General features: G+C 42.8%; 1 protein-coding gene across 5 annotated transcripts in view; it reads left to right on the top strand.

Annotated features, from left to right (window-relative positions):
* Window positions 1-12,639, top strand: part of arvcfb (ARVCF delta catenin family member b) — a 101,061-nt gene that overhangs the window by 52,185 nt on the left and 36,237 nt on the right. For 3 of the 5 annotated variants that reach the window (XM_079271003.1, XM_079271002.1, XM_079271000.1), the window contains 3 exons: window positions 8,593-8,710; window positions 8,854-9,025; window positions 10,811-10,828. In XM_079271003.1, the coding sequence (XP_079127129.1) occupies window positions 8,593-8,710; window positions 8,854-9,025; window positions 10,811-10,828 (308 nt within the window). The remainder of the gene's footprint in view (window positions 1-8,592; window positions 8,711-8,853; window positions 9,026-10,810; window positions 10,829-12,639) is intronic. The other 2 variants (XM_079271004.1, XM_079271001.1) reach the window with 1 other exon arrangement.

A 12,639-nucleotide genomic window follows, 5' to 3' on the forward strand; every position in this document is an offset into this window, starting at 1 on the left:
CTGAGACACTTTGTTTTTTTGTGATTGCTATGAGACGGAATGTTGGACGACTGGGTACAAAACTGGCAGTGACGAGCGCAGCGGTTTACTGAAATTTGAATATTTTACAACCCTCCGCAACCAGAAACCATCTTGCGGTTGACTCATCAATAGTAGAGTACTGAGGTTAATGCAACAGCCCTAGAGCTGATGTGTTGTTGTGTCGTATGTGATAGTGAACTGTATATCTTTGCAGTTTAGGACTCGTGATCGGATACATTGGATACATTTTACAGCAAAATTGGTTTATCAATCAATTGAATAAAAATATCCGTAGATTAAAAGCTAACCTCCGATTAAAGAAGTCTAAAGTGGGAAGAGCACAAAGAGGAAGCAAAACTGCAATTCAAACAAGAAGTCCGGGTATGAAAAATGTGTGAATCCAGGATGCTGTCTTTTGAAGTTTGAGCAGATTGAAATTTTGGACAAAACCAGCTTTAAATCAGGAAGGACACAGATGGGCATGAGGCAGAAATTGTGGGGACAGATGGCAGATTTATTCAGGTTAAAGTCAATTTAAGTTTCCAGCATGTGGACACATTTTAGAGATCATCCTGCATTAGGATCCTGGTTAGGTTCTAGTTCTCAGGTACTAAAAGAATTCACGATACGGCCGATGCTGTATCTGTATCTGTATGGATATGAAGTATGCTGGATGTCTGTCTGCAGCAGATTGCTGGGTGACAAACTGTTCATGACATCCCCCGAGCTTCATCACATACAGGTGAGGTGCATTGTGTTATCACCTCAGAAGACATCGATCTACTGCATTTTGGGAAGTTGTTTTTGAAATGTTCCTCTCTTCGTATCTTGTCATTCTAATATGCGCTGGGTCACATCACAACCACTCCACCGTGAGTCCAATGAGGAGCAGTAGAAGGTAACTGAACAAGCTGAAATTAAATAAGCACACAGATGAAGTTAGTTTCAAGCTTATTACGGCTGAGAGAAGATAAATTGAGCCTGCAGTGCAAATCGTTGCAAGTCAATATGTCTTTTGACAAGCACGCTCTCTTTTTGATGGTCATAAAAAACAACATGCGCGCATCAGTGTTAATCGGGATGAAAAACAGAATTTTAGAATGAGTGTGTCATTAAGCCTTATGCATGAGCTACAGTGCATTCCCATCACTGAACCCGGAATGCTGTCTTCAGTCCCGGCAATCGGAACCCGGAGTTGTTCTTAGATCAGTCATCCAAAGTGGTGTTAACTTCTCCATTTCCACGGTGACATGCCTCCATGTTAAAGTGGTGTGACGAACTCGGCCGTGCCGCTGACCCTGTCTGCTCCATTTGTTTTAAGAAATGAAGGTCTGCCCTTCCCTAAACCTCTTACATGCGTATACTGGTCTTTGCAGTCACATTGCCCTCGGCCGATGAAGCAGAGCTACGGGATGATTGATCGGCTTGAACCTGTTCATCAGCAGGAAACTGCTGCCTCACTAGAAAGTGCTGAATCCATTTGACCTGTGACCTGTAGTCAAACAAAGTCCGCAGTAATGCATGGTCATATCCACGGTGGTGTTTTTAGATTGTTTTCTAAAAGGTCGCTGTCCACACTGAAACACAAACATCTTTGTCCTGTTTATTTTGTGGCAGTAACCGTACTATATTTCTTCCTGTTGTGCGCCCCAAACATTTATATACATATAATTTACAGCCTACAAACTACAGAACATCACATCACCATATAATGTTACTGCCTCTCCAGCTTACTTGTCTTAGGTTTTATCAGCAACATTGTTTTTTTGAAAGGCTGTTAATAGACATTACGGCCATATTGTTAAAGTTATTGTGCTCTTTATTAGCAGGCATTCCACAGTTTACGAGCTGATGCAAAATCCCTGAATGTATTGTCTACCACTCTACTGTATGACCACACTGAGCGGTTCGAACCTCGAGTGAACCTGTCACCACACTGGACACCAAGAAAGATAAATACAGCTTCAGCTCACAATTAAGAATCTGCTTTGACGTTGTGTCGGAGCATTTTTCATTCTTTTCTGACCTTTTATTCACCAAGCGATTAAATGAATAATTTGCAGTTTAATTGATAATGACAAAAATCACGAGTTGCAGCTCGACAACAACATCTAAAAGCTTCCCTGTTTTCAAAATGATACCTGATATTCAAATGCCATGCAAGTTCAGTGTGGAGTGCTCCTCAGACACGGCGAAACCTCAGCCAAACATGCTCTCTGCCTCGGTCTATAAATGCTGTCATCAGCCGAGGCTGACGACTTGAGTGCAAGAGTCTCGAATTCCTGTTTTCCCTCGCCCAAGTGTCTCCTATCTTCTACCTTCCCTGCTCAAGCAGTCATTTTGGCTTCAACTCAGAATGACAGACTGTTGTAAATTGTGGAAGACAGAGAGTGTGCATGTGGCGTTATCACGCCTCACGCCTGGCTGTGCTTGTCTCAAGCCCGTCTAGGCTGTAATCCGGGGCGGAGCGTCTCCCGGAGTAGATGCTGCGATGTGCTGGTTGACATCCAGAACAATATATAACGTCCAAATCCAGCTCAGACAGAAAGTACCACAATGTATTTCACACATTATTGCTCCGCATCAGATGCTTTCCAGCTAGTTGTCTCTGGCTGTACAAAGTATGGAAACCTGCTTGTAATTTCAGAATTTCTGCTGAGTTGAAGAGCAGCATTAACGAATCAAGAGGGAATAAATGAAAGTGCTCTGATTTAGCCGAGGAAAGTCAGAGACAAGTCATGGAATTTTCCATCAGGGCCACAGTGGGAACCCTGCTCTCACTGCCTCGCACTGCTTCTCATTGTCTCTCTCAAGATGTCTTTCATTATCTGTCATGCTCTCTCTCTCTCTTTCTTTTTGTGTGTGTATGTACTGTATGTTTTTCATCGTCTTCCCGAACACTATATATCCAAACCGTGTCACCCCTGATGCCACATATCACACAGTATCTCCCCCGTGCTCACCCTCCCTCGACCCTCGACGCGGCCGCGAATATGTCTCCATGGTAACTGTGACCAAGCCCACAGTTGCCTAGACGCCGTTTTTTTGTGTGCTGGGGAGAAGTGCTGATGCCAGGGAGAATCTGTTTACTGACGCCAACAGAGACGCGGCTTGCACCTCAATAAAGCCGGGGATAGTTTTATTATAACAGCCTCTTCTGTCGATAGCAGGCAGCTTATTTACAGTGTTTACACTGAGGGCTCAGTGAAGGGGAAACTCTGTGTGTGTGTGTGTGTGTGTGTGTGTGTGTGTGTGTGTGTGTGTGTGTGTGTGTGTGTGTGTGTGTGTGTGTGTGTGTGTGTGTGTGTGTGTGTGTGTGTGTGTGTGTGTGTGTGTGTGTGTGTGTGTGTGTTGGGGTTGGGTATCAAGAGCTGGTTCTGGTGCCAGTACAAGAACGGGGATAACAGTGCTCTTCAATTCTACAATCGTCTGATGGGCCTCCACGTGCACCAGCGCTTCCAAATGTGTGGTGTTTAGGATCGGCTTGTCAGATCAGAAGGGTTCATTAGTTTAGTGACGCTTATGACAAAGCATTTCTTTCAGCTGGATATACGAGTGCAGAATTTTAATAATATAAATAATTATATAGTACAATGAAACAGAGATATTGTAATGTTAGGATGTCCAACTCAAGTAAAACACGTGTGACTTGTGCATGTTAACATAGACGTTGTTTATTTTGGTCTTTTCTATACTTGATGGATTGGAACACATTTGGGTACAGACACCCATGGTTCCCACATGATGAATCCTAATAACTTTAGTGATCTCCTGAATTTTCATTGAGTCACCATGAGGTGACACTTAATGCAATAACAAATACGACTTCCGACTGAATAACGAGTCTTTTTCACGGCAGTCGTTTTGACGTGTCATAGAAGGAAAGGTAGAGGTGTGACTAATAACAATGACTGTTCTATTTCAGTGAGCTGTGACAGTAAGCCAGCATGCACAATACCACGGCTCTGAAACTGAAGCAGCTAAATGAAATTCAGACGTCATTCATTCCATTGTTCACTCCTGTGCTTTACCAACTGTGACATGCTGAAAAGTCTGACGTGAAACATGTCTGTGATTTGAGTTCAGTGGAAATCTGCTGGTAAGGGCTTTTCTGTTATTTGGCTTTTAACACATTCTGGTCTATTTTCTGGCTCAGATAATATGAGAGAATTTGAATGAGGATTAGATCAGAGGCAATTAAGGGCGGGCCCCAGGGGTGGGGGGGGGGGGGGGGCGCCCACAGAGCTGCTGTGCCCCCCCACAGAGTCAGGAGCTTGTGATGTGTGATCCCATGCTCTGTACACTGTAAACTCAAACAGAGCCTACTAAGAGGGAGCCCTTTTTTATATGAATGAACGATGCTAACAGTCAAAACCAGCAGGGGAAGGTGCGTGGAAACAGCTGTTTGCAAGTCTCTCTCTCTCTCTCTCTCTTTCTTTTTCGTTGACTGTTCCTTAACGTTCCTGTCATTTCCCTTCTAATATAGGACCGAAACAAACTATTTACAACCCCGTTAAGCAAGCAGTATAACAAACCCTTGTCCGTCTATCAATCGCTCGCCACCGCTCCTTTTCACACGGTTCTCTGGACGGCGCTGCTGTGACATAAGAACCCCCGACAACAAACAGCGCTGTCCATGGTCCTGACACAACAGCTGAGCGATGTAGTCATGTCATGTATCGGCCAATCATTTTGTTGTATTTGCGATTAAAAAAAAAAAAAAAAATATATATATATATATATATATATATATATATATTAATATACTTATACTTTCTACACTATACTTATACTTTGTATCCCCCCCTGGACACCCTTACAGTCAGCTAAGCCCAAGTGGTTTATATTACTAATAGCTACTTGTATCGCTCTGCTGGTCCGACATTACGTCCACTTCTTGGATGCGGCCCAGAAAATAGCTGCGTTCCATTTCCTCGGCAGTCCAGGTACTCTGACGAATATTTACTGTCAATGACTTCACTGTTGTATCCAGAAATTCAGAAATTCAGACACGCATATGCTACGTATAGATAGGGAGGATGTGTTTATAATTGTATCATAAACCTGATCAATACACTGACGTGCGCCACCAATTATGTTTACACTGAGCCCGCTTACGGAAATCAGACGCCCACCCACAGATTTATGTCTGCCGCCGGGTCTAGGCAGAATCCATAAGATGAATCTGAAATTAAATCATGATCGATAGAACGTAAAGGATACCCAACCCCAGGGTGCACGTATGCTCCTACAGCGTTGCCGGTGACCTTGCAGGACGTTAGCAGAGGACAGCCACGACTCCATCAGTCTCCATCAGTCTCCACAAGTCCATCTCCAGTCTATTCGTCTCAGCTGCTCTATTGTCCTCTGATGGCCACATGACTCTGAGCGTCCTTCGCACTCACACTTCATCTGATAAAGCACACACACTCTAGGCACATTCAGATCGCAGTGACGGGCGGTCCGTGTCTGTGCTGTGTTTCTGCACTCTGCTGTCAAAGGAATGAGAATGTTCCTTTTCTCTTAGAACTGCCCTATCATTGTAATACGGTATTTTGTCACCGTATTCTTACTTTGACTGTCACCATTTAAGTGTTAACATGTTTTTTTCAGTAATGTCATCGACAGAAAAAGCGATCTGCTGTTAAAGAAGGAAACAAAAAATGCTTTGCCTCGGCCCAAGTATTCTAAAATGTCTCTCGGTCTGAAAATGTTGGGGTCTGAATCAGATAAATGACTTACTTCCTGCATGTTTCAAACACATGGATATCATACCTACCGCCTCTTAGTGGATTATGAGATTTAGTAATGATTTGTGGTAATAGCAAGGGCTGCAAGATTCCTTTTATACAGTACATTTTAATGTTTCACTTGTAGCGATGATATTTTGTTAGATATTAATTAAATATTATTCATTGAAACTGCTACAAGCAGCAACGCTACCCACGACACTACATAGCTGTACTGCAGTTTTGAAACAGCAACACAAGTATTAACAAGACGCAGTGTTTTTTTGGGCTGAATACTAACTTGCTCACAATGACAGCGCGCTGATGTTTAGCAAGTGTGCTCTAATGTTTCCGTATCCACAATTATAGTTTAGGGTGTTGGTCCAGCACGTACTTCTTCCTGGGGTACAGCAGTCAGAACTAGCGAATCTCAGAGGAAGCCATTGGAGGTTGACTCTTTAAACATAACTAACAAAAAGCTTCAGATTCAGACAGCCAATTCAACTTAAAGCTACTTGGCTTGAGGCTTTTTGTGTGAAGGGGAAGCTAACCATGCCAGAATACCTCATATGCAAGGAAAGGCTATTGGATAAGAACAGAATCCATCTTGAAAAGCTAAAACCACAGCTCAATTTACTTTTAAACACAATAAAAGACACAGATTTGACCAATTAAAACTATTATTTTATGCTAATACTGGACAATATCTCATCTAATATGTCTACTGTTGTTACTTCATATATATCACATCTTTCACTTCACTGTTATTTGTTTTGTTAGTTTATTAAATTCAATTCTTATAGCAGATATCTGTGGAGTTATTTGAAGTTAACAGGGGAGATGGACATACAGGTGGACATAAAGAATCACCGTGAAAGCGTGCCATGAAAGTTACTCACATGGAGAGAATGTGCAGTAACACAACAACAGATGGAACACTCGCAGACAGATCAATAATCATCAGCACCTATAGCCACGAAATATCACACCGCCAGATAACCTGTCCGGCGATAACAGCGCCTACCCGCACTGTCTCCACTCACAGATGCACACGTCCATAAACCTTGGACCGAGACAACTGCTCCCTGAAAGACTCCTGAAAATGAAACAGCTGACAATAAAACTCTTCAGTCTGCCTGCCCTGAAACACACTCCTGTCAAATAAATCCAAGGCGGTTGCTCCTCCGGATCCATTTACAGGGGAGGTGGTGACCGTTTTTCTGACAGCTGGAGACGGATGGGTTTAGTTTACGAGCGGGTCCAGATGTCCGGTGCTGTCTGCCTGGTCTCTACCAAAGATTACTTTGAATTAGCACGAACTGCTGGTTGGTTCTGTGGGTTTCCACTCCAAAGACAAATGGCAGAGATATGCATGCACTGGCCAAGAGGATAAGAAGGCGTAAGGCAGGTTATATGATTGTGTATAGAGTTTTACTCATTGTATCGGTCAATGTGTGGAGGTGTAAATCCACTCTGACATTTAAATCAATGATTAAAAACTAAAATGGATTGAGATGGAGTCTGTATGCGTATGTGTCACGTTTTGAATGGGCACTGCTCTAGTTCTAATATAAGTCAAACACAGAGCATTATGACTTTGCAGTGTTGTAGGACTGGTTGTGTGTTTCTGTCCACACAGCACTATAAAGCACTCCCGCTCTGCTTACCACCACCAGGCTGCCACTCTTCCCCAGTACTAACTGGGGGTCGGCTAATGGGATTAGGTGGGTTGGAAGCTCTGATAAATGAAGTCCCCGGTGAGGAGCAGGGAGCTCCAGCTTTCTCGTAACCCTCTTTAAAGCCTTGCCTTTCACAGTCAGTCAGACAGCCGCACTAAGACTTCACCCGCGCTGCTGCCAGTGTGCTTATAGGAGCTGTGCTAAGGGCGCAGGCTGATGTAACACGGATGGCATTTCCCTTTGTAGCAAAAAATGAAATTTATATTCATCATTCTTTTAAGATTATTCCTGAAGCAGTCCGGCTTTATTACATTGTACTATTGAGGCCGACAGGGAGGATAAAGGCTACGGGCCAGAAAATCCCAAGGTTGGCTCAGACAGGTTTTAGATTGTTAATATTGGACTTTTTAATCTTCATACATCTGCCATCTGTCATCGTCCAGTCTGTCAACGTCTTCAAATGGGAATCATTAAACTTGATGATACTCGATCCTCGTAATGTTGCACGCCTAAATGAATGAATAAACAACAACAAAAGAACTCTGATCTTTTATGGTGCTCAGTTTTTTTTATCTGTGTTGTTAGTTGTACATGTCCTGTTTGTTACAACCACGTTAAGCAAGCAGGATAAGACACCTTTGTGTCTGCCCATCGCTCTCCACCGCTCCCTTTGTCTCAGCTCTCTGGACGGCGCTGCTGTGACATAAGAACCCTCGACAATCAACAGCGCTGTCCATGGTCCTGACACAACAGCTGCGCGATGTAGTCACATGTGCCTCTGTCACCTGTGATGTTTCGTTGAGATACAGTTTTCAAGATTGCAATGACAAAATAAGCTTGATTTTTCTCGCTACTATCCATTAAGTAGTACTAGTAGCAGTTGTATTAACAATTATACCACTAGCCGTTGTAGAAAGTGCTGCCTCTTGCATAGTGGTTTGTCAGATTTGGGCGATCATAAATATGTTTGAGTTTAAGATATTGACTTCCTTCAAATACCATACAGATCTTAGTATATTGTATTGTATATTCAAGAAGGTACATATATACGTATATACCCTCACGATCTGAATCCTGAATGGCTGCAGGTTCTGTTGGCGGTGTAGTTCTATGTGGTTGATGCCGACTAACAGTGTGTGTTTATGACTTTATGTTTCCTGAAGAAACGTGAGCTCAGACGGGGCAGAGGCTCGGCGCAGACTGAGGGAATGCGAGGGATTGGTGGACGCCTTGCTGCACGCTCTCCAATCAGCTGTAGGGAAGAAAGACATGGACAACAAGGTAGTGTCTGATTCGCCCACTAAAACACATATCCGTTAAGGCAAATGATGAACACAGATGTCTCGTATTTATTGAGATCTTATTGAAGTACCATGCTGGTGTACTTGTAGATGAGAACTCCTCTCTCTGTTTTTCCCCCATAGTCTGTGGAGAACTGTGTTTGTATTATGAGGAACTTGTCCTACCACGTCCACAAAGAGGTGCCGGGGGCCGAAAGGTTCCAGGACCCCTCAGCACTTCAGGATCCTGGCTCAGCAGGACCACAGAGGAAGAAAAAGGATGACGCCGGCTGCTTCGGAGGCAAGAAGGCCAAAGGTGAGAAGGAGGAAAGAAAGAGACAGAGACAAATGTGGTAACCGCTAATCTGAATTTGAGGACTTCCAAAATGAGATTATTGCCTTTTGTTAAATTAATAATAGAAGAAAATTAGAATGATTGGGATTTGTATTGCATAACAGGTAACTTATGATTCATTAGAAAAGCTTCTTTAACGTGTAGAACACTTTGTTTAATGATCGGCAGCAGCTGCATGTGCTGGTTTTATAGTCCTTATTATTGTTTCTTTTGCTTACTTGTTTTTCACGCAATTGACAGAAAGGCAAAGCAGTTATTCAAACGGCTGGATTGAATATACCAGTCTCTGCTTTGTCCTCCTCTTCTTTATTGTCTTTGTTTGTTGTCGGTTTTATATGAGTGCTGGGCTCATATAAATTCCCTCTGATAATGACCGTGTTGTTAGAAAATGTGTCGCAATCTGTCACATCGACTGTGCATATAGACTTCATACATTGGACGTCTGAAACACAGTTTGTCTCTTGAAAATAAGCTTTTTATATTAACTGTCACAGTAACCTCTTAGCGTCAATGCAGCACTATGATGAGACACCTCTGTAATGGGTGTGTATCGTGCTACCGTCTGCTGCTTCAGGAGGTTTTTCCCATTATCGATTCTCCTCAACAGATGTGCCATGTACGCCCGTCTTCGTCAGCATTCTCCCAGGCTGTTAGCTCAACGACACTGTTATCTCTCTACTGTACAACATTAATGACTGCCATTAATCAGTCAGCCAATGAGGTGTAACTGCCAGCCAGTGACCCTCGGCTTCTAACGGCTCATTGGAGAATCCCTTCGGTTCAGGGGTCAGGAGAACACACGAGCTTACATGCATACAGAGTTATAAAGACACCAATTAACCACATAAATACTTTCACACATGCACACACGCGCTTAGAATATTGAGAGGTGTTTAGCTGCCGCAGACCCTGAAGGTGTTCTTTGACAAAAAAACGAGGCTCAGGTACAGAAACATTAAACGTGGCTGTGAAGGAACATGGAGGCGGGTGGTTAAGCAGCACTGTCGGCGATATGCTTGGCAATTTGTTACCTTAAGTAGGCTACGTTTGGCCTGCTCTTCAGTTTAATGGCACATTCAGTATTAAATATACCATTATGCTCAACACGCGCTCAGCAGCTCAAGCATTGTTTTAGCTCCTAAACAGCCTGATTCGTGGCTGTTATTTCCGTCTCTTTGAGCACATCTCTGTTCCTCCCAGGCAGTGATTTTAATGACGCTTACAGTTGGTGCTGTTGGTATATGTTTCACTGTGACTCTCTCTCCAACTCTCCTCTCTGACAATGGAAGCTGATTCCTTTCTTTCCTTCTTTGACTTTTCGTTCTCCGTTCTCTCGTCGGCTAGCTTTTCTTCATGTTTTTTCCTATTTTTTTTATGTTTCTGGCTATTTGACGGCTCCCTTCTCCCTCTCTCTTTCTATCTAAAAAGCCATCCCACTGATGCCAGCTCTTTGAGCATGCTTTCAGGAACACCTATGGACTGCTAATAGCGTCCCATTTAGCCTCTTTTCCATCTCAAAAGTACACCTTTTTTTCCTCTTTGCTCTCTCCATCTTTCTTTTCTAGTTTTTCCCCCTTCCCCTTCCCCCTTTAACCTTCCCTGTTTAGGAAAAGATGCCGTCTTTTTGTAAAACTGTTCATCTATTGCTCAGCTTCTTGACACACGCACACGTCTTTTTCACCATGCCTCTTCTCTCTTCTCCCTGCTTTGTGTTTTTTGCATTGCCGCTGCTTCCTTGGCTAATAGAGGAATGGTTTAATCAAGGTGAGTGTCCCCCCTCGGCCTTTCTCACTTGAGCTCTCCTCACCCTCCTCCTCTTCTACCCCTGGCTGTAGAATGTCGTTAGAAGTAGTTTTGGGTGTCTTCCAAAAATCTGAGAAAGTTCCAAGGACTTCAAAGAATTGGGGCGTTTCAATCATTCCACATGCATTCCCTCACCACACCGACCTGGGTATTAGAGGCTCCACCCCTCCCGATCTTCACAGTTTGTTAGAATGATTTGTTCCTCTGAGATAGTTGAAAGGTTAAGGTGATCCAACTTGATGAAACGGGTAAGTCCATCGGGATGTTAAGTAGAGCTTGACTAATCAAATGAGTCGACGATGCAGCAATTAAAAACCCAAACCTATTTAGTCTGAATCTATGATTGAATTGAAATGAATTAAAACATTTTATATTCTAGTTAAAACTAACCCCGACTAGCCGGACTACTACTTCCTGTATCAGACTTTAGCCCTCCACCGGTCCCTTTGTGTTGTGTTTAAGAATACATGTCAAGCTCTGCTAGACCCTGTTACTGTGTGTGTGTGTGTGTGTGTGTGTGTGTGTGTGTGTGTGTGTGTGTGTGTGTGTGTGTGTGTGTGTGTGTGTTTGGGTGTGTGTATAGGAGGCTTTGATGTGGATCATCATTACTGAAACAGATTTGTATTGAAGCTGCCAATATCCAAGATTTTGTGCGACAAATAGTTTTCCTTGAAATCTGGGAGTTCCCCTGCAAAAATAGAGGTTGTCATTGTAAAACACATCCTTTTTTACACTATTTCTAGAAACAAACTTTACTTAATTATATCCAAAAATAAAATTGAATAAGAATACATTTTAAATTAAATAAATATATGATCAATAATGAAAAAGATATAGATAAAACACATTGTACAGCTAATCAACTATGTCCAACCTGAAGTGAGGTCTGCAAGGCTCTCGTCCTGCTCCTAGCAGAAGAGCATAACGATCATCTCCAAGCCTGTAGGTTCAAGACAATTCATAAAATGACCCCACTTTTAAATAGTTATTATTTTAATAGAATAGGTATTGTTTGAAGGATATACATGCAGACAGTTATTTTAGCCATTCACCAATACTTTGCTGTCATCCGTTTTGCCTGTAAGAAACATAGATCTAAAAATACTTGCTCTTTCTTCCCTGCGTTATGTTCTGTTGGACAACAACCTAATAATAAAAGCTTGGGCTCCATAGTTCTCTTCCATCATATATTTCACCTCTTCCCAAAACTTCTTATTTCATTTTATTACAGTCGCAGGCACGCTGGAAAAATATTCCCTTGGATTGTCCACATTTGAAACACAAATCTGGGCTATTACTATTGCAGTTATTTAGCTTTTTTTGTGGGAGTAATATATGTGCACATCAGCCAACAATCTTCAGTACTTGGTCCTAAAGGCATTTTGGGAAATACTCGTAATTGCTTTCTTGCTATAAGAGCTGGGTGAAAAGATTGATGCCACTCTAATGTCGATGCATTAACGATGAACATAGATGCAGAAGTCAATTTGCTTTGCTTCTATAAAGATTTGAAGTGGCGGAAACAGCCAGGCTGGCTCGCTCTCATTTGTTTTACCTTAATACAGTCATGCTGATTCTCCCTGCTTCCAGTCTACATGCCAACCCAAGCTAATTACGTGCTGGCTGTAGCTACATGTTTAGTGCACAGCGACATGACAGTGATATTGATCTGATCATCTGACTCTCGGCAAGAGATGACCACGAGCCGGCCGAGCTGCAATCACCCACATCCCCTGCCACTCCACTTCCCCTCTTCCACTGCATTACAGTTA

This window comes from Melanostigma gelatinosum (assembly GCF_949748355.1).
Source record: "Melanostigma gelatinosum genome assembly, chromosome: 6".
Lineage (NCBI taxonomy): Eukaryota > Metazoa > Chordata > Actinopteri > Perciformes > Zoarcidae > Melanostigma > Melanostigma gelatinosum.